The 22200-nt window shown below is 46.7% G+C and overlaps 1 protein-coding gene across 2 annotated transcripts in view; it reads left to right on the forward strand.

Moving 5' to 3' along the window:
• Window positions 1-5671: 5671 nt before the first annotated feature.
• The window catches only part of RETREG1 (reticulophagy regulator 1), a 101764-nt gene continuing 85235 nt past the window's right edge, over window positions 5672-22200 (forward strand). For both annotated transcript variants that reach the window (XM_079796451.1, XM_079796450.1), the window contains exon 1: window positions 5672-6099. In XM_079796451.1, coding sequence (XP_079652577.1) covers window positions 5798-6099 — 302 coding nt within the window. In that variant the 5' untranslated portion in view covers window positions 5672-5797. The remainder of the gene's footprint in view (window positions 6100-22200) is intronic.

The raw sequence follows: 22200 nt of genomic DNA on the forward strand, positions 1-22200 counted from the left end.
AGAGAATTCCCACTCGCAAAAGCCTGCCTAGAGTCCTTGACAATCTCTGACTCCCCATCCCTGGGAGCTGGTGCCATTTGGGGGCTCAGCCCATCTGGTTTCCAAATGACCTAATAAATTTATAATCCCTTACCACTTTCGGCCTGGTGCATTCCTCCTCCGGTGACCCTAACAATCCCCCAACAGAAACAGCCAATCCCTGCTGAGAGCCGGGCCTTGGAAACCAGGTACAATCTTCCTTTCCGTTTCCTCCAGGTGGCTGCTGTGTGAGGTTCCTGTTTATTTGTGCTTAGAGTGAACTACCGAGGTTCTCTTGGCCCAGTGACAAGAAAATGAGGGAAAGGAGTAGGGGATATGGTAAGAACAGGAGGGTAGAATTGCTTTCGTAAAATTATCAGCACAAAAATAATCTACCTGCAGGACTAGCAAACAACACAACATGTATGCATGGCTCCTTTCATTTAAGAAGTCATGGACCTGCTGACGAATTCTAACATGGAACATTTTAGGGAGAAAAATAATACTGGGGCATTTCCCTCTCATTCTAAGGCTTAGCTTAATGTGGTCTATTTGGCCTCTTGGAATGGGAATTAATTATTCATTATTTTTCTCTCCTATTACAAACTTTCTAGCTACTTTTGGAAGGGAAAGGTGAGTGGCCTCTTTTTAAGAGTTCCTATGTGTATTTTTAGTTTCTTTGCTGGAGCTGTGTTATTTCCTAAAGTTTCTCTTAGAATCAGTGGCTACAACTGTTTTGCTATCTCTACCTCCCCCCCCCCGCCCCCCCGTTTTGCTATCTCTTTCCCCCCCTTGTTTCCTTGTTTTCTTGGGATATATATTGTCAAATCACCCGACTCATTCATGTTAATCACTCTGTTGCCAACATACAGAGATGCAAAATTCAGAAGAGAATCTTAGCCAACATACAGAGATGCAAAATTCAGAAGAGAATCTTAGCCAACATACAGAGATGCAAAATTCAGAAGAGACTCTTAGCCAACATACAGAGATGCAAAATTCAGAAGAGAATCTTCAACAGCAAAGGATACCCACAGGAGTTTTAAACATGACATGTTCTTGAAAATATGGGACAAGGTTTATTTTAACCATCATTAGCATCCTTTTTATGTAGTCTTAGCACTGAATAAATTATGCAAGCATCACAAAGATAATCAGACAAAGAAAAAACACCCAGCAGTAGCACCCATTTGTATGTCTATGCCAGTGTCAACTCCTGTGACATTATTCCATTGTCAGTAATAGAGGTCAGAGGTGAAAAAGACAAATGAGAGCAATTAGTTCTGTTTTTATGCAAAAACAGTTTAGTGTAGCACTTTTTTCCTTAGTCATTTTAACCGACAGAGAAAGAAAAGATTTCACATAAAGGTGGGCAGGAAGATTTATCAATTAAATAGAGGTAATAAGGTTGCAAACCACATAGAATAGATGTAGTTTAGCTTTTCCATGTCTTGGTTGCCAACAGCTTTTACTATTTCAACAGATCCTGACAAGAATTGGGATTTGCGGGTGGGGGCGCGGGGGGAGGCGGGTGAGGACTCCTGCAGACTGCTTCTGGAAGCATGGCCACACCGGATTGGGCGGCAGGGCTGTCTGGCTCCTCGCTCCTCTGCCCTGCATTCCCCCCTCCAGCTGTGCAGTCCAGGGAACATTTTAGAACACTGCACCCCCGGCTTGTACCCAGTGCTACATAAAGGCCAGATCACACAGCACAGCATCATTTCTCTTGGCAGAGCTCCTCCACGAGGGCCCCGAGGAGGGACTAACACCTGGAAAAGATAGTTTTTCTTTTGTAAACAAATAAAAAACCCCCAATTGTTTCTACATTGCTTGCTCATTGTCTGCCAGGCCACTTTCTTCTGGATTGTCAGAGGGATTCTCTTCAAAGGCACGTGAGAAACCCCAGAGACACTGCATTGCCTTCACGTTAAAACCCCGACTTCCCGCCAGGAGTGGATCATTCAAGGCCTTGGTGGTCTCTGCAAATGTACAGAAGGAAATGTGCACCTCCACCTGCACCTCCACACCTTCTCTCTCCTCTCGATCTCCCAAAACACATTACTGCCTCCTCCCCCAACCCCTTCTCTACTTCCCTCCCCCTCACAATCCAGGGCTGATGTCATCTACTCCAAAGAGCCTCCTGAAACCGGACTCCTCCACTCCTTCCCCAATTTCAGGTGCATGATTTAAGTAAGGACTCGGCACAGAGCGATTATTTCTATCACAGGCATGTTCACAGTTGTTTTTGGTCCCTCCTTGGAATGGGAGCTTCTGGTGGGTGGAAGCCACATCCACAGAGCTTAGCAATGCGTTGGGAACATAGTAGGTGCTCAATAAATCTGAGTCAAGTCAAGGAGTATACTTCCTAAGCTGTTACATACATACAGTACAGTGCACACATCTGCAATATATACACAGAGAGATAAACATATACAATGACCACCCAGAGGAACATTATAGAACTTTCCCCAGGGGCTCCCTTACCAACGGGCTTTTTAATTGTTCTGGGGATGAGCCCCATCCAGCCTGTGAGAGCAGGCTGGCTGCTAGTAGGAGACTCCAGGAGGATGTAAGATGCCCTGATTCATCAAAGGTAGAACGCTCAGGATGGAGGGAGGGGCATTTTATTCTAGAGAGAAGCATGAACAGGGGGATTAGAACCTGGACAAGAAACTGCTCTCCTGTCTCCTTTCCAATCCCAGCTGTCAGAGTCCCACACGAAAGAGAGAACAAGCAGGAAGGATTTTTTGGGAGGACTTTAGCAAAGGGACTGTTGACAGGTGTGAGAGCAGGGTTAGACTGCCAATCAGGGAGATGGCACCTGGGAAACAGAAACCTTCCAGGGTTTCAAGGGTTTGAGATAAGGTGGTCACACCTGCGTGGGCAGGAGAACAAGGGGTCGGGTCCACATGATAGGCCAGAAGTGGGTAGCTAATCAGGGACAGAGCCACCTGATGGCCGGAAGTGGGCATGTGATCATGGGCAGGGCCACTTGATGGTTGGAAGTGGGCACCTGATCAGGGGGAGGGGCCAGGTGTTGGCTGGAAGTGGGCACGTGATCAGGGGCCAGGGTCAGGTGATGGCCGGAAGTGGGCATGTGATCAGGGGAGGAGCCACATGATGGCCGGAAGTGGACACCTGATCAGAGGCCGGGGCCAGGTGGTGGCTGGAAGTGGGCACCTGATCAGGGGGCTGTGTCAGGTGATCATTAGAGACTGGGGCTGAGTTTCCACCTGATGTCTGCACCCCTCTATCTAAGGGGTCAACAGACATCCCCTTCCAGACTGGTTTGAGGAACCTGGGGCTGCAGGCAAGACCTCGGGTAGTGACAAGTTCAGGCCCAGGCTTAGCTGATCCCTGGAGCTGCTGTGGAGCTCTGAGTGTGCTGTGCGCCAAATGGGCTCTCCAGGGGATGAGAGATGCGGACACGGAGGTGGAGTGGCATCAGGGATTTGTACCAGGTAGCACCCAGGCGGAGCCACGTCTCAGAGAGGGAATGCACGGAGTTAGGGGGTTCGAAGACCTCGAATCAATTTCTTTTCCAGGTAAAACAAAATCTACCAGGGGTGCCAGGTGGGGGAAGCCAGACACAGGGAAAATTATGGTACTTTGGAATCTAAGCCACAGCCTGGGAGGGGAGGCTGGGTGTTGTACACACAGGCCCTCGGCTAATGCAGGGGGACTCCGGCAAAGTTACCAGCTGGGAGGGAGCCTGGGACAAAGAGAGCAAGCACCAGAGGCACAGGTATAAATAAAGGAACCTGGTCCCCTGGGGATGAAGGAGGGGGTTGGGGGGAAGGGTGGAGCCCATCAGAGCAAATGGCCACAGGGTGAGGGTGCTTACCCAGAGGTCACAGATGTAAAGGATTTACAGGCTGTGGGCAACCCAGGGTTCCCATTCTAGCTCAGCCCTATTTCTGCTGTGTGCCCATGAAATAGTGGCTCTCCCTCTCTGTGCTGCTATAGCCTTGCTTGTACAATGGGCCACAGGTGCTGCTCATACTGCCCCACTTGCCCTGAGGGCTTTCCGCTTCCTAGTCAGCAACCCCGGCCTCACCACCCTTCCCTCCCCCAGCTTTCCCGGGACTTTACAGGACCCTCTGGACCTCTTTCATGGAACCTGGACAGGCCACTGCTCTCCTGTCTCCTTTCCAATCCCAGCTGTCAGAGTCCCACATGAAAGAGAGAACAAGCAGGAAGGATTTTTTGGGAGGACTTTGGCAAAGGGACTGTTGACAGGTGTGAGAGCAAGGTCAGACTGCCAATCAGGGAGATGGCACCTGGGAAGCAGGAACCTTCCAGGGTTTCAAGGGTTTGGGACAAGGTGGGCACACCTGCGTGGGCAGGAGAACAAGGGGGCACAGCCACCTGATAGGCCAGAAGTGGGTAGTTGATTAGGGGTCGGGGCCACATGATAGGCTGGAAGTGGGTAGCTAGTCAGAGGCGGAGCCACTGATGGCCGGAATGGGCATGTGATCAGGGGCCGGGGCCAGGTGATGGCCCTAAGTGGGCACCTGATAAGGGGGCTGTGCCAGGTGATCATTTTAGAGTGGGGCTGAGTTCCCACCTGATGTCTGTACCCCTCTGTTAAGCGGTCAACACAGTTCCCCTCCCAGACTGGTTTGAGGACCCTGGGGCTGCAGGCAAGACCTGGGGTCTGTGACAGGCTGGGGCCCAGGCTTAGCTGATCCCTGGAGCTGCCCTGGAGCTCTGAGTGTGCTGTGCGCCAAATGGGTTCTCCAGGGGATTAAATAATACACATGTAAACAATGCAAATGGTGGTGAAAAGGGAACATAAACAGTTACCCTCTCCCCACACTCATGCAGAAAGAAGTACTGGGGCCAGTGAGGGCTGGTATGCGAGGTTTCAGGATACCCTGTCACCCCCTCTCGCAGCCTTTCCCAATCCCCACGCCTGCGGTGACACAGAAGTGAGCGCAGTCCAGGTTTGCCAAACCATTTGGATACACGCAGTATTCAGTCTCCGCAGGGGTTCTGGTTTGTGAGCTCCCCGCTCACCTGTACCTCTTTCCAGTACCTCCCACCAGTACCTCCCACAGACCAATGCGCATTTTGGAGCCAGAGGACTTTGCCCACAGTTGGAGAGAGGACCCCCCCCCCCCTCTCCTCCGCACCGCCCCAATTGCTGGGGTCCGGTGTTACTGCGAATGTAAAAAAGAGAGGGCAAGATGCTCTTTAGTTGAGCCACATGTTTTTTTTCTTCCCTTCTCAGTCCAACATTTATATTCTTGCGGTTTTCGCACGCAGAGTACTCCAGACTTCTGCGGTGGCTGGGGAGGCTGGCCCTGCGGGCGCGCTGGGCCGGGGGTGGCCGGGGGCTGGGGCCCGCTCACCCATCAGGGCTGCAGGAAGCGCGAAGGCGGCCCCGCGTGAGAAAGTTGAGATGTCCAATTGATGCCGCCCGGAGCCCTGACTCCCTTTCAGATAAGTAACCGGTAGGGGGTCCTCTCCGCCCCCTCCGCAGCTGGAAGGGAAGGAAAAGCGGGTCACGCTCCCTGGGTCCCCCCAGCTCGCTCCCACGGCGCGAGGGAGGCTTCCCAGCCCCTCGGCGCCCGCCGCCCCGCCCCGCCCCGCCCCTGCGCGAACTTGGCCGCACCCACTTCCCCCGGAGGCGCCCCAGTCGCGGCCGGGCTGACGTCACAAGGCACCCAGCTCGGCGCCCCGCGGTGCGCGCCCCGAGTCGGACCCGCTGCCCTCTCGGCGCCCCCACCCAGGCGCGCCCGCGCGTGCCCGTCCCCGCCGGCAAGCGCCGCTGAAGATGGCGAGTCCCGCGCCTCCGGGGCCCGCCGAGGAAGGATGCCCGGCTCGGGCTGCCGGGGAGCAGGAGCCGCCGCCCCGGGCTCCCCCCGGGGAGCGGGGGGAGGAAGCGCAGGAGGAAGGGGCGGCGGCGGTGGCCGCGGGGCGGCAGGTGACGGAGGCCGCGGGCGAGGTGGCCGCCGCGGTGACCTGGCTGCTGGGGGAGCCCGGGCTGTGGCTGGGCTGCTGCGCCCAGGAGCTCCTGAGCTGGGAGAGGCCGCTGCGCACCTTGCTGGGCTTCGCCGGGGCCAACCTGCTGTTCTGGTGAGATCTCGGGGTCAGGGCGGGTGTGGGTGTGGGGTTAGGGGACGTCCAGGAGGGCAGCCGACCTTAGGGCGCTTGGGGTGAGGGTGCTCGCTGGGCATGGCGGAATAGGAAGTGTCAGCCTTGCCCCACTTCCTTGGTCACCTTTCTGAGCAGGTAGACACCCGCTTCAGCTCTGCTCCAGATGCACTGCCTGTAAACATTTGTCACCGTGTGTGTGTGTGTGTGTGTGTGTGTGTGTGTGTGTGTGTATCCTGTCTCCCAGGCCAGGTCCTTGGCTGACCCGCCTGCACCTGTACCTGTAGGTGTGCCCACCGTGCTCCGCAACTTGGGCTTCTGCTTTCTAAAACTCGCACGTTTTGACCTGTTCCCCCAAAGCATGCCCGAGCAATCGTGCTTGAACTTGTATTCGTTCTTGCACCCCCAGCAGGCATCTCTGGACCAGCTTAGGTACATGCTCCAGACTGCCACCTGAGATGGGCACTGAATGATGTGTTTTTCCCTTCCCGGGAGGGTTGGGTTTACTGTCTTTACTCCCTGATGAGAAAACAGGAGGCAGCCAGATGGATTATATACACCCCCACCCCGGAGGTGTACTCAGTGTGGAAAACAGTCATATTTTTTATGTGAAGTACAGAGAGGATACACAGTAATGGCTATGACAAGCCCCCAAGCAACAGGTTTGTCCCTCCATATAGACCCCATCACCGGCAAGGACAGGGCCAGTGTCTGGCTCCTTCCTTGAAGGACAGCTCATCTGATGGAGGGCGGAGAAAAGCCTTCTTTGTTTGCAACCCTGTCCTCATAACAAGCATGACCCACACCGTGCAGATTAAGCAGGGCTTAGGTAACAGATATCTTGTTAGAGAGCATAGATTTCTTAACCTTAAAGTTAGGAAATAAATGCACAAGACATAACATACATAGCCGTCCATTTTCTATCTAGGTGAATCGAGCAACTCAAAGATTTTTTTCTTACAGATCTGTGCTAGTCCTGGCTTTCCCTAAAAACTTGCTGTATCTTATCAGGGCCCTTGCATGTGAATTAACTTGACTTTGGGTCTCTTTGCTATCAGCATTGCTAGAGTTTTTCCCCCACATTTCTTTATGCTGTTGTGAAGTGATGTGAGCACTCAAATAAGGAGACTATGTTATGTTATGCTAGATGGGTTGTGTCTCATTCATTTTTCCAATGTGGGACATATTTTTAAAATCATGTTTTCTTATTTTAAAATTTTATTTATTAAAAAAAATAGCTAATAGCCTTATAGTTCAAAAGTTTGGAGGTACAAGAGGATAGACATTTTGAAAATCTCTTTCCCAAGCCTGTCTCTAGTTACCCGGTTTCCTCCCAGAGGCAACCAATGTTACCTGTTTCCTTGTATCTTTCCAGGGAATGCATATTTCAGCAGATACACAATATTCTACCCGCATTGAAGAATACTGCCTGTGCTATTCCTCTGCTTAGTGTATCTTGGTGATCACTTCCTTGTTCTTTTTCAGCTGCACAGAATTCCATTGTAAGGATGTCCCTAATTATTTAACCTGTGTGCTACTGATGAACTGAGTTTGTTTCTAAACTTTTGCTATCTCAGTGTTACATGTAATGGCTTTGTACATGCGCTATTTTGCATATATGCAAGCATTTCTGTAGGATAAATTCCCAGAAGTGGGATTGTTGGATCAGAGGGGACATGTACTTGTAATTTTGATGGATCTCACTAAATTATTAGGCTTCCTTGGAGTTCTACCAATTTATACCTCAACCAGCAATGCGTATGACTGCTTGTTTCTCTATACCCTTGCCAACAGCATTTTATCAAACTTTTTGATCTTGCAAATCAGATAGGTGAAAAGGGTATCCCACTACGGTCTTAATTTTTATTTCTCTGGGGTTGAGTATTTTCCCTATGTTCAAGGGTCATTATAATTTTCTTTTCTTTGCATTATCGGTTTATAAATAACTTTTATCCCTATTTTTAGTTGAGCCATTGGGGTTTTTCCTATTGATTTGTAGGAACTCTTTTTATATTAAGGACTTTAGCCTAATTTCTGTAATATGAATTGCAAACATTTTTTCCTATGATGTATTCTTAATAACCTCTATTGAAAAGAATGACTTCTGCATAAAATAATTGAAGGCATATTTGGCATTATTCGAGTGATATCTTCTATCCATTTGGTTTTATGAGTTCTTTGGAGAGGCAAACAATGACCAGGCCTTCAACCCATTTATATCTTTGATCATCTCTTACATTTCTTTCCAGTTTGCAGTGTTTACATTGCATGCATGTATTTTCTTTGATAGAAAAATAATAGTATTGCTTTTTACATTCCAAAATATTTGTTAATTGGAATATCTGACTCATTTATTAATTTCATTAAAATTTTGGACTTTTCCCCTTTGTTGTTTCTGGGGTTAAACACTTTTTGAGGACATCATTTCCTTTAAATAGTGTACTTTTTGTTGTTGTTAATTCTCACTTGAGAATATTTTTTCATTGATTTTTAGAGAGGATGTAAGGGAGGGAAAAGAGAGAAAGAGAGAGAGGGAGAGAGAAAAACATAGATGTGAGAGAGACACATTGATTGGTTGCCTCCCACCCGAGTCCCAACCAGAGCCGGGGATTGAGCCTGCAACCTAGGTACATGCTTTTGACTGGAATCAAATCCAGGATCCTTCAGTCCTCAGGCCGGTGCTTTATCCACTGAGCCAAACCAGTTAGGGCATAAGTAGTGTAATTCTTATTAAGTGATCTTAAATGATGATGTTAAAACATTCTGTGTCCCAGTCACTCTAAAGCTCCATATTTTTAATGAGAAAAACAAAAAGATCAAGGTTAGAAATATGAGGACCCTAAATCTTATCTTAAGCAAGAGTGATGATGTTTGTACTTGAATTAGTATTATTTCATTTTTGTGGAGACTAACTTTTCAAAGATATATTTTTGAGTGATTTAATACCTGGTATCAGCAGTAGCTTTCAGGATTTTGGGTTCGAGTTCAAAAGCTCTAACATATATTGCCTGCCCATTATCTGCAAGATTTTAGTACTGTGAACTACAAAAACCAACATCGAGGTATGGCCTTAACAAACAGCTATAACTCAAGGCTGCGTGAAGCAAGTGTGTTAGAAGAGTCAGAGAAACGCCCAGCTGGTGTGGCTCAGTGGTTGAGCATCAACCTATGAACCAGGAGGTCACGGTTTGATTCCTGGTCAGGACACATGCCCGGGTTATGGGCTTGATCCCTAGTGTGGGGCATTAGGCAGCCAATCAATGATTCTCTCTCATCATTGATGTTTCTATCTCTCTCTCCCTCTCCCTTCCTCTCTGAAATCAATACAAATATATTAAAAAAGAGAGAGAGAAAAAGTAGGTTATCCTGATGCAGTTTCAGGGAGTGGTGGCATTGTGGACAGAAGAGGTTGTGGGGTCTTCCTGAGGAGATCATGCCTGGACCAGATCTTGAGGGACAGGAACGTTTTGGGTAGATCTAGTACATGGTCAGCAGCCTTCCAGCCCTTAGGAACTGTACCTGATATTTCAGTCAGTATTGCCAAACTGATGGAATGGCACACGGATTGGTAGAGAAAAGTGGGGAAAATGAGATTGGCTAGGTGTTTCGGAAACACATTTTGGGGCAATGGTTTCCTTGAATGTCATGTTATGTGTATGGACTTGTCTTTTCTTTAGGCAATGGGGATAAAACAAAAGCCACTTCATTAATGTATCCATGAATATTATAATGGGTAAGTACATCATAGTCCATTTATTCCTGCCATCCCCCAAATACTGAATAACAAAGAAAATAAGCTAAGCGATAGGCAACAACATGGATGAGTTTTAAAAATGTAATTTTGGGCAGAGAAAGCACACGGTAATATGTGCAGAATGATTCAGTTTTTTTAAAGTTTCAAAATGTGCAAAGCTGAACAGTATTGATTGGGGATATACACATAGGAGATAAGACATTCTTATTCCTGAAATCAAGAGAGTGGTTGTTGCTGGGAGGAGTGAGAAGGTGTGATCACAGAGGGACATGTGGAAGGTTCTGGGGAACAGGCAGTGTTGTATTTTCTGACTTGGGTTGTGGTTACATAGTGTTCAAGTTGTAAGTATTTTATAACTGTGTATGTATGTATTCTTATCTATTATCTATGTATTTTATGGAAAATACTAGCGTATTAAATTATGCTAAGAAATGGTATTCACTCAGAGCTCCGAGGAGTTTGATAACATGCAGACCACATACAGTGTTTGCTTCAAGAACAGCATTTCCACAGTGGATGGGGTAGCACTTAATAGTAGTCTGAGGGCTGTGTCTCCCTTATTGTATCAACGAGGGACATGTTTTTAAGTTCTTTCTCTTAAAAAATTTAAATTTTATTTATTTTCCAAATAGCTGATACCGCCTCACAGTTCAAAGGTTTATAAGTACAAAGGGGCCAACAGTTTGAAGGTCTCTTTCCCACGCCTGCCCCTGGCTACGGATTCTTCCCAGAGGCACTCAGTGACGCCCGATGGTAAACACAACATACGATGGAATGAACCCAATGAAACGGAAAATGCCCATTTGGTTTTGGTTTTAAAGAATTAACTGTTTGCAGTGTACCATCAATAAAGTGCACCGATTCTTAAGTGTACAGTCCAATGTCGCTCCTGTGTAACAAAGGCAACCACGATCCAGGCCATTCATTCCATCACCCCAAAAGATTTCCTGTCAGTACCCACCCTGGGGACTGACCTGCTTTCCATCACCATAGATTCTATTTGTCTCCCCTAAAGTTTCACATCAACGATGCCATCTATTATGATGTCTTTTGTGTCTGCCTTTGTTTGCTCAGCATACAGTTGTGAGGTTCACCCCGTCGTGCGTATCAGTTATTTTTTTTTAAAATATATTTTATTGATTTTTACAGGGAGGAAGGGAGAGGGATAGAGAGCTAGAAACGTCTATGAGAGAGAAACATCGACCAGCTGCCTCCTGCACCCCCCCCCCACCGGGGATGTGCCCGCAACCAAGGTACATGCTCTTGACCGGAATGGAACCTGGGACCTTCCAGTCCGCAGGCCGACGCTCTATCCACTGAGCCAAACCGGTTTCGGCCGTATCAGTTATTTTTTTTCCTTTTTGTTGTTGACCAGGATGCCACTTCAGGGATATGCCACGATTTGTTTATTCACTTGTCAGTTGATGTTCATTGGGGTTGTTTTCAGGGTTGGCTATCATGAATAAAGTTATTGAAAAAAATTCCGACAGAAGTCTTTGTGTGCAATGTCTGGTTTTGGTGAGAGGAGTGGCAAGCTCTGACGCATGTTTTCTGCGGCCACATGACGGTTGCCTTGGACAGGCAAGGGATGGAGCAAAATGCCCCTATTCTCAGTCTCCTGGCGGGTCACAGTGCTGAAATTGGATGCCTTCCAGCGCAGCCTCCCTCGTGGGGCACGCTGTCTCTGCAGCCCAGAAAGTGCCCTGATGTGGTTTAGTATTGAACCCACAGTTGGAGGTTTGGCATACAGAAAAGTCTATGCCTTGGGCTTTTTCCTTAGAGCATCTGGCTTTGCATGACAACATTACCCTCCATGTGTGTGAACAGTAAAACTGCAAGAACGTGATTTGCCTGAGGTGACCGCACCAGGGCAGGAGACCTTGGGCACTATGCCTTTTGTGACGCCTCAGGCTGGGCACCTGTGTAATCTGGAATGCCCAGGACCCACTGGGAGTCCTTGGGGTGCTGTCCTATGGCGTTGGTTTGGAAGGTCGCAGGATCCACCTTGCCCTTGGTGTCAAGAGCCCCTCTATACCATCACTGATGGTTCCTGCAGCTTGTTAGAGGAAGGCTGAAAGGGCTGAGCTTAGAAGGACGTGGGGACGAGGGGGAAAGGTAGGCGTGCCTGTAGTGGACGTGGCCAGGAGTCATGGGACAGTGGTGACTAATATCTCTCTGAAGGAGGAACGGTCTACTGAGATTGAGAAGGTTGAGCGAGGACGAGGCTGGCTATATCTTTCATGGGGAAGGATCGCAGGAAATCACAAATAATTGGGGGGAAACGCTGGATGACATTGTTTTCCTGGCTTTATTTATGTCTGGCCATTTCTATAGTGAATACGTTTTTATCAGGTCCCTGTATTTTCATCTTTGTCCTCATAGACCAATTTTTTTCAAGCTGCATTTTTTTTTCATGGAATAGTGCTAAATTTAGTATTGTGGCCACCTCTATGCTGTATTGTATTAGTAGTAGTATTGCTCGGGAAATTACAGAAGCGAGCTCAAAAGTCTCTGTAGTATCCACATCTCTTTACATACATGCTTTTAGAAGCATAAAACACTTGTTTTCAGAGATTCTTCAGGAAGATTTTCATTTTCTTTTCTTTTAAATATAGTTGTATTGATTTCAGAGAGGAAGGGAGAGGGAGAAAGAGATAGAAACATCAATGATGAGAGAGAATCATCGATGGGCTGCCTCCTGCATGCCCCACACTGGGAATTGAGCCTGCAACCCAGGCATGTGCCCTGACCGGAAATTGAATCAGTGACCTCCTGGTTCATGGGCTGAAGCTCAAACACTGAGCCACGCCGGCTGGTCAAGATTTTCATTTTCTACATGCTTGCTTCTCTGCTCATTTCAGCCTATTAGTGAAGGAAATATTTTTCTCTTGGGGATGAAGGCAGCACTACCTAAATGAAAACACGCTGGGTGAGGTGTGGCCACTGCCATGCTCCAGACGGAGTCTTGGAACTGGGAGAAGGAGCTGCAGCCACCCATGGGCCAGCCGGCCTCCCATCTCTGCCCGGACACTGAGCGAACCTTTCATTGGAAAGACAAATAGATGACGCCAGCACTCACTCAAGTTGTGGCCACGCCTGGGTTACTGGATACACCGACTTGGCTGCTGTGTAACAAGCCGGTGTTCTTTTGGCAAATTTGGGGGCACACTTTCTGTGGCCTTCCATGACTTCACTTGGGGATACCTGCAGTGAGCATTGGTTTTAACAATGACCATTGATTGGGCTCCTGCTTTGGGGCGCTTGGCATAGTTATTATTTATTTCTCACACCACCCAGCAAGGGGTCATTGTCCCATTTTGCAGAGGGGAACGTTGAGGTTCAGGGCATTTAAGTCACGTGCCCCCAGGTGACAGTATGTGGCAGAGCTTGGATTCCAACCAGGCGTTTGTACATTTCCCCCCCTATCAACTAGAGCCTACTGCAAGGGGAGGCTACAGCATGAAATGAGTGTGATGTTGTATGGCTTATCCCATATGTCTTCTACAGGACCGAGTGAATTTACTTCTCAAAACATCGGCTGCCCTCCACATAGCTGGTTGTCTCTTATCTTGCTTTCAGGAAAGAAGCTGATTTATTTTTCCAAGTAAAATTTCATCACTAACCACAGCTCCACTCCATCACCTTTGTTTTCTGTTTTCCAGCGTTAATTGCAAAAACCCAGAGTGCATCTCTCTGAGTTGTCAGGTGGTCCAGCTTCATCTTGTTTGGGTGCCCTTTTGTGTTTGCCCTTTTGACTGGAGGATGGCCCTTTCTCTCCAGGTAAAAGGTCCAGTGGACCCCTGCATCTTCCCAGGTGGCTGTGCCGCCTGATAGTGTCGAATAGCACCTGAAACATGTGTCCTGTGGGCTGTGAGCCTGGGTGCGTTTAGTGTTGGGGATGGCATCCTGTCTTTAAGGAGCACTGCTACCATACTCTGGGGGAGGGGAGCTGGGCTGTTGGCCGGCATTCATGGCGGTGTCTTTATTGACAGAGCAGGGGAGGATGTTCGGGGACTCAGATCCCCTGCTCCTCTGGCCCATCTGCAAAGGCTCCCTGCTCTGTCTGCAGCTCTTACTGGCCCTGAGCCTGCTCCTCCCGCCTCTGAGGCTCTGCCTGTGTCCACCTTGTCACCCACAGCCCCTTCATGGGCGTCAGTCCGTGGTCACCTCACTGGGTCATCCCTGCCACCTTCTCTGAGTCTTGCCTGTTAATTTCAGTATTTAGATCTGCTTGTATTTTTCATGGTACCTGGAACAATTTGAAGGTATTTTATTTTCCTGTGGGTTTGTTTTTCTAGTTTTTAGAAACTTAGTAAAACTCTGTTGACAACCAATTACATAAAAAGAAAAAAATTAAAGCTACATTTACAGAAAATGTAGTAAATTATGTGGAAAGTACTGCATATGAAAGTCAATCACTTTCTCTTTACACATACATGCATGCTTTCTCTTTTTCGCTGTCTTTCAGATCGATTAATTCCAACTGACTTTTAATAAAAGCAAGACATTCTCTTGTCCCGTCTCTTTCCACTTCCTGGTTGTTTCTCAGAGCAAATATTGTTAATGATTTGCTTTTAGCTCTCTTTAGGCTTTTCTAAATAATATCCTTAAAATGCCATTTTTTTACATTTATAATTTATTTTTAAAAATTGTTAGGTATAATTGACATATAACATTATTATATTAGGTATACAGTATAATAATTTCATATTTATATATATTGTGCAAAGGTCACCACAATAAGTCTAGTCAGTAGATTACTTTTTTTTAAAGATTTAAAAAATACATTTTTAATGATTTCAGAGAGGGAGAGGGAAAGAGAGAAATATCAATGATGAGAGAGAATCATTGATCAGCTGCCTCCTGCATGCCCTCTACTGGGGATTGAGCCTGCAACCTGGGCATGTGCCCTGACTGGGAATCGAACCTTGACCCCCTGATTCACAGGTTGACATTCAACCACTGAATTCAACCACTGGTGACATTCACACCAGCTGGGCTGTTAAGATTTTTTTTAATGCCATTTCTTGATTGAGCAATCGAAGACATTATTTTGTTCCCTCCTACCCTAATTCACACACACGCCCCCTTCCCCTCCTCCATCTACTGTAATGATATCACAATTTTCGGTTTGATCACTTATCATTGTGACTGTGTAAGCATTGTTTATACATGAACTAAGGAGAATGCCATGTTTATAGTACCGTCCTTGTACAACTTCATTTTGCTGTTACTCTTAGCAGTTTCTTCTATTTGATCTTTTTAATTTTCCAGCATTTCTGGAAAACTCCTTTTGATAATGGGTCAAGTGTATCAGGCTGCCAGTTTGAGTTCCTCTCTTTTTTTCCCTTTCCCTTGGAGCCACCCCTCTCAGAGTCCTCGCCCTGCTATACTGGTCTAGTGTGATTGTCCCCATGGCCTGCTGTCCTCTTAGGACTTCCGCATCCGTCACCCCGTTCCTTCTCTCCTCTGCGAGAGCCTCCATCGCTGGGCCCACGCTGCAGACGGGTCCGGAGAAGTCACAGCCTCGAGGGGGAGGCACCTTTCCTTCCCCTTAAGAATACTCACGATGGTTTAAGGTTTTCTTGTTTGTTCGGAGTCTCTCATTTCTGTTTGTTTTTCCCCAGTTACTGGACTCTTTCTTGGTGAACTCCTTCTGTACTGAGAGAGCACATTCTCCAGCTCTGAGGAAGTACAAAGGAAATGCATGTTGTGTGAATGCGCGTGCAGGAAGTATCTCAGTCTCACCCTTCCAGCTGGTTGCTAGTCTGGTTTGCTTTAGAGTTCTCGGTTGGAAATAATTTGCTCTTAGATTTTTGAAGCATTGCCCTTCCGGTCTCCTCTCTTGCTTCCAGTGTTGTGTTTGAGCAGTTCGACACCTTTCCAAGGCCTTTCCAAGCTCTTGTAGATGATCAGTAGCTAGTCCAGCTATTGATTTCTGATGGCTGGTATTTAGGTAAACAGGGAATTGGCCAGACTGCTGTATTATCACTAGTGCTTTAGCGCTTAAGGGCAAGCTTAAAGCATTTCTTTTTGGCTTTCATACTTCCAAGGCTGCTCAACGTTGGCCATAAAAAGCTGCGTATGACTTTGTGGTCCATTGTAGTCCTGTGGACTTGAACACAGGGCTTCTGTGTGCCTCCAAGGGGTACTCACACAGAGCACAGCTTGCGTGGCACCCCCTGCAGTTGTGCAGGGAAGTTGCCCTGGCTGGGTGCTGTGGGCTTTGCTGAGTCTGCCCTGGGAGGTGGGTGGCAGGCCTGGCTTTGCAGGAACACATACAGTCCTAGAATAGACTTCACCTAATGAACCAAAAGGTGGATAGAATTCATGCTTTGACTTTGCATGTGCTCAAAACAGACATCCTAACTTGTCATAAGCCAGGATGTGCTGAGTTGGAAGAGTGTCCCTGCTATTTACATTTTAGGTTTGGTTGGGAGCTTCAGGCCACATAGGTGCCACTTTCTGCTGGTCAGCTCCCAAAAAAGCACCCTGGCACTTTTGCTCGTGTTTTGCGGGTCCAGGGTAGCAGAGTTCAGCCAAAGAACCATAAAATGAATCTATTAAAATCCTCTAGGACCCCGAGTTCCCCAGTACTTTGAAGGCACTGACCTGTTTTTCCGTATTTCAAACAGCTGATGGAAGATACTTATTTCTATGATCAAGTTACACCAGCTCTGACCTAGTAAACCAGGTTGTTTTGTTAGCAGCTAAACTCTTTCAAAAGACGGCATCTGTATGAGGAAACAAAAGGTAGGGACTCCGCTCCGGCTCCGTCATCACCTCATTGTACAGATGAAGAAACCGAGGCCCAAGTCCCCACCGTGAGCTGGTGACAACGGGCCCCGCCTCGGGGCCTCCTGACCCCTTTTTAAAACTGCTGAGCGTTGAAACAAGCATGATGAAACCTAGGACAGCAAAATAATAATTTCCCTGGTGCCAGGATCACTGCTCCGAGTTTTCAGGTCACTGTGGAAAATTTACTATATCGATCCAGCCACGTCTCGGGGGTTCTTGAGGGTCTGGGGCAGGAGTATGGACAGATCTCCCCCGGTTTGTCAGGATCCTCAGAAGCTCCTAGCTGTGAGCTTCAGACCACATCCTCCCTCCTTACCCCCGTCCACAGAGCCGAAGTTTGTTAAAAGTCCATTTTGACAAAAGAGACAATTGAAGACTGTCTTGCTCTCGGTTGTAATGGCACAACCTGAGCACATCTACCAGAAATAAGATGTTTCACGTCCAGCGAGTGGCAATACCGCCTTTTCTCACCCCATGAGGATAACTGTCTCCCGGAAACCTGTCGTGGGGAGACATTCTTGTCACTTGAACATTCATTTACTATTCGAAGGAAACATTTTTCTGTATTTCTGAACTACAAACTGATACTTGCGTTTTCTAAAACACCCCCAGGACCCATTAAAACAAGCATGGCCACTTCAATAGTTATATTGGTTACCAACTACAATTTAAGGTTTTTTTGTTGTTGTTAATAAAACCTCTTAAAATAGCTGTTGACTTCTTCTCATCAAGCTCTCCTGTAGCTAGCACATATAATAGAGGGTGTTCACAAACAAAAACCAGGCACGCATTCAGTGTTTTAAAAAATTCAAGCTTTCATGGGAAATAAAATATAAAAGTCAGGACGAGAGAGTCCATCAGAAGAGTACAGTTTAGGGACCACGGTGCAGGAGACTGCACATCGCCGGATCCCGGAGAGGGGACTTTAACCACGAGTCAGAAGGTGGCCTCGTGGCCTCTCGTCTGGGGCTCAGCATGAGTTGCATGCAGTCCCGATCCATCTCTGTATGTGGAAGAAAGGGCGTCGGAGCTGGAGGAGGGGCGTTAGATGAGCCTCCTCCTGCAGTGCTATCCCTGCACCCTCCCTGGGTATCTGCTGGGTACTGACTGTAGTATGAAAACTTGCTTTCTATTAATTTTAGGAATGATTATATATTTTCTTATATATTTAAAAGTTCACCTTTTAAATTTAACTTCCCAAAACTTTCTGGGAAAATTCAAAACAGCAACTTGCGCTGTTGTGTATAATATCAGAAAGTTTTAGTGAGAGACTTTAACCAGTTTATCATTATAGTTTATGCAGAATGGTACATGAAACTCTTAACCTTTTTAAAGTAAATGATATTTAAATATTTAAAAACACAACAATACAATTTCACTTTTGGCTCATGTTCTAAATTTATTAGAATCCATTTTTAAATATAATCCAGTGTAAATGGAAAATATGATTTAAAAATTGCTTTTCTCTCTGTGTGTGTGTGTGTGTTTTAATTCACTAGTATTAGTGAACACCAGCTTTCATTCATCAAACTGGAAATTGGTTATTTCCATTAAAATTTTCACTTTTTTATACTTTATTGATTTTTTACAGAGAGGAAGAGAGAGGGATAGAGAGTTGGAATCATCGATGAGAGAGAAACATTGATCAGCTGCCTCCTGCACACCTTCTACTGGGGATGTGCCCGCAACCAAAGTACATGCCCTTGACCAGAATCGAACCTGGGACCTTTCAGTCCACAGGCCGATGCTCTGTCCACTGAGCCAAACCGGTTAGGGCAAAAATTTTCACTTTTAATAATGTCACTAAATACTGGATAGCTGAAAGTTCAGCCTGTTTGTATATTAGTGCCATGTATGTCTAAGACAGTGGTCGGCAAACTGCAGCTCACGAGCCACATGCGGCTCTTTGGCACCTTGAGTTTTTAGCAAAGGCCAGCTTAGGAGTACCCTAATTAAGTTAATAACAGTGTACCTACCTAATTTTAAAAAATTTGGATCTCAAAAGAAATTTCAATCGTTGTACTGTTGATATTTGGCTCTGTTGAGTAATGAGTTTGCTGACCACTGGTCTAAGACATTGGAATCTGTGTCTATGCTTTTAGCTCTAATGTTGCCCATGAAATCTCTGATGTGCATGGAGTTTGCTTGGTGCAAACAGGTGCATATTTTAAGGCTTATGAGCCCATGATTGCCACATGCCTATGGCATTGAAGAGCATGGCTGAGGGTCGTCCCAGTATGCCAAGGTTGTGGGTTTGATCCCCGGTTAGGGCACATACAAGAATCAACCAATGAATGCATAAATAAGTGGAACAACAAATCGATGTTTCTCTCTCTCTCTCTCTCAAACAAATAAATAAATAAAATAAAATAAAAATAAAGAGCATGGCTGTTAGAAGAACTCCCAAACATATATTGTGTATTGGTGTGGCTTTCCCTGTAAGCATGGCTTCTTAGACTTGAAGGGAGGTGCATCTGCTGCGCCTCTGGAGACGAGGATGCATGAGATAGCCAGGCACCATCCCTTTGATCTGACTGACCACATCCTTGCAACAGAGCTTTGGCCCGGTGGCAGTTAGGAGAGACAGACTGACTTCCAATAGCTAGTGAGAAGCCCGGTCTTCCCTTAAAGAGAAACATTAATCTAAGCCAAGGTCCAAGGGCCAGCCATGTTCTCAGTTGCTTCATGGAAGGTCATCAAAAAATTGTATGGAAGTTTTTATGCTCCTCCATCCATGTTTGTTTTTTCATTTTGGCAAACTGTTATAATAGTGTGCTTTAGGGATTTAATGTTTGATGATTATGTCAGTTACATGCATGATTATTTGCATAAATTGATGCACAGTTATTTAATATATATTGAGAATGAACAACAATACAAAATGTATTTATTGAGCACCTGCTATTGGCCAGTTAGTGACCTATTGCTGGGGTGACATCAGCAAACAGAGGAGATTGGACCCTTCCCTCATGAACTTTGCAGAGTGGTGTCAGGAAATGGTAAACAACGGACAGACAAATGGACAAGTAGGAATCAAGATGCGTGCTAAGAAGGAAAAAGCATTACTCTGGGAAAGCAGTGGAGGGCTCTAATTTGATTGCCGCCTGCCAGGGAGACTGGTTTTCAGCATGTGTGGCTACCAAGTGTGACAGTTGTCCACGGGATGGTATCTTGACTCACTTTTGTGCCTTTGCCAGGCTTTTGAATTTTACCTCTCGTTCTCTTCTCATCTGATAGCCGTGCAGGCCTGTGATGGAAATGTGGATCCTGTTCTATTCCAGCCTCAGAGTCCTTGCTGACTGCATTTGTGGTTGAACTGAGGCGTTTTCTTTTATTGTCTGTGCTTAAGGGCAAATGTTATAAGCACAGACGCTAAGGCACTCATGTGGAGAACTTAATGGGAAACGGTCATCTTTCCTTATTACGTATTCTTTTCTTCTTCTTCCCCGCCTTGTTTTTCACGGGCGTTGTCTGTCTTGTTTGGAGAGTTAATATGGGCCTGGAAATCTCAGGTGGAATGATCAGCAGAGACGTGTTTTCCATTGGAGCTTGGTTAGGGCTGTGCTGAGGGACGGCTTTGTCTCCCTTGTTTAATTAGAGAAAGTTGTTAGGGTTGTTTCTACCCCTGGCACTGCCCCATGTGGGCGCACAGAGGGAGCGGGGACGGACAGACCTGCTGGGTAAAGGCAGCGCCTCTAACACACCCACGTGAGTTTGAACTCAGTGTGAGGAGGTGGCTTTGTTCCCTGCTGGAACACTTCCAGTCAACACTTCTCTTTCTTCCTAGTTTACAGCTCCTCCAGGGCAAACAATGAAAAGACTGGAAAGCAAACATCCCCACAGAGTCACTCCTAACACGTCAGGGTGGTGTTCGGTCCGTATTGTGGTTCCGGGCTCTCAGAGGGAGTCTGGGTGGCTGTCTGTGCACTGGCTGCTTTCCTCAGTCCTTTGCTGTGTTTCATATTAAGAAGATCTGGAAGTGATCTCTGTGTTAGTTTGTCTTCTCTTCTTGGGGTAAAAAAGGGGATTCTCATGATGAAGCATTAAGTCTTGGCCTGAAGAGGTCTTCTCGGATCCCAGTTTGTGGCTTTCTTCTTGCAGCTCAACTCATGGCTTGAATTCTTGTGGGCTAACCTCAGAATTGAGTAATCTTTTTTGTTTATTTTCCTGTTGCCAGTTTTCTTATCTATTTGTACTTATTCTGTGGGATTGTAGATATTTTGGCTCTCTCCACTGCTTTTTGGACTAAAACATAGTGGAAATAAACACTCATGGAGATGGGCAAGTATATGCATGTGTGTGTGCATAGGTGCCTCTGTATGTGTGTGTGTCTTTGTGTGCGTGCCTCTGTGTGTGTGTGTGTGATGTGTATGTGTCTGTGGCTGGGGAATAGGGTTTCTGAAATGAGGTGTGAACTAGCTTCTAGCAAGGTGAACCCAGTTAAGTGACTCAGTCTGTCTGAGCTTCAGTTTCCTCATTTGTAAAAGGTGGGGACCTCACAGAGTAACAGTGAGGATCAGGGAGACGGCAGCCTCGAGGGACGGGAAGCCACAGAGGCCCGTGCCTGGCCCTGTGCGGCCTTTCCAGAATCCCAGTTTCCCACTGAAAAATGTTCTGTTACATTTTGTGCTATTTACTGAAACTTATTTTAAAAATCACTAAATGTAAAAGAAGACATTGAAGTATTATTTTAAATAAAAATAACTTTACAGCGGAAAGGAGCCCGAGAGCAGTGTGCACACTCCCTCCATTGGTGTGTGTGTGTGTGTGTGTGTGTGTGTGTGTGTGTGTGTTGGGGGAGGGGTGGTCAGAATAAGCTGCAGGAAACGGGTCTTTGCTTGCTCAGCTTCATGAACCTGCTGAGGGATCCAGGAGGTCCCAGGATCAGGGGCTGAAGTTGGGGGACCCTGAAGAATTGACAGCCATCAGAAGAGATTCATTCGAATCCCAGGTTCACTCTCAGTTTGGAATGTTCTAGAAATAGAGTATAGGGTGTTGTAAGGACTGAGGCCTGTGAGGCGGCCAGACCACTTACGCTTGCAAACTCATCCACAGGCATTCCCTGTCTCTGGATCTCTGTATATCTGTCTCTATCTCTGTCTCTATCTCTGTCTCTGTCTCTGTCTCTATCTCTATCTCTATCTCTATCTCTATCTCTATCTCTATCTCTATCTCTATCTCTATCTCTATCTTTATCTCTCTCTAACTCTATCTTTCTGTTTGTTTCTGTCTCTGTGCTCCTTTTTAATTGGGCCCTTAGGAAAGAATGAGAAAGGGCTTTTCTGCTTGGGACGACATAGACTCTGCCTTGAGGTTGTCCTGTCATCGAAATGCACCTGGACAGTGTCCATTGGCATGTGGGCCCACAGTGGGCGTTCCTGATACATATATTGGTGCTCAAATATTTGCAGCCACTTTTTCCCGTGCCTCAGGTTTGGCCACAGAGCAGCAAGGAGTCGTAGCTCCCCAAGCACTGGGAATAACGGATCACGATTCTCCCCTTCTTTGCCAGCAACTAGAAAGCCCGCCAC

Source organism: Cnephaeus nilssonii (genome assembly GCF_951640355.1).
Source record: "Cnephaeus nilssonii genome assembly, chromosome: 2".
Taxonomy (NCBI): Eukaryota; Metazoa; Chordata; class Mammalia; order Chiroptera; family Vespertilionidae; genus Cnephaeus; species Cnephaeus nilssonii.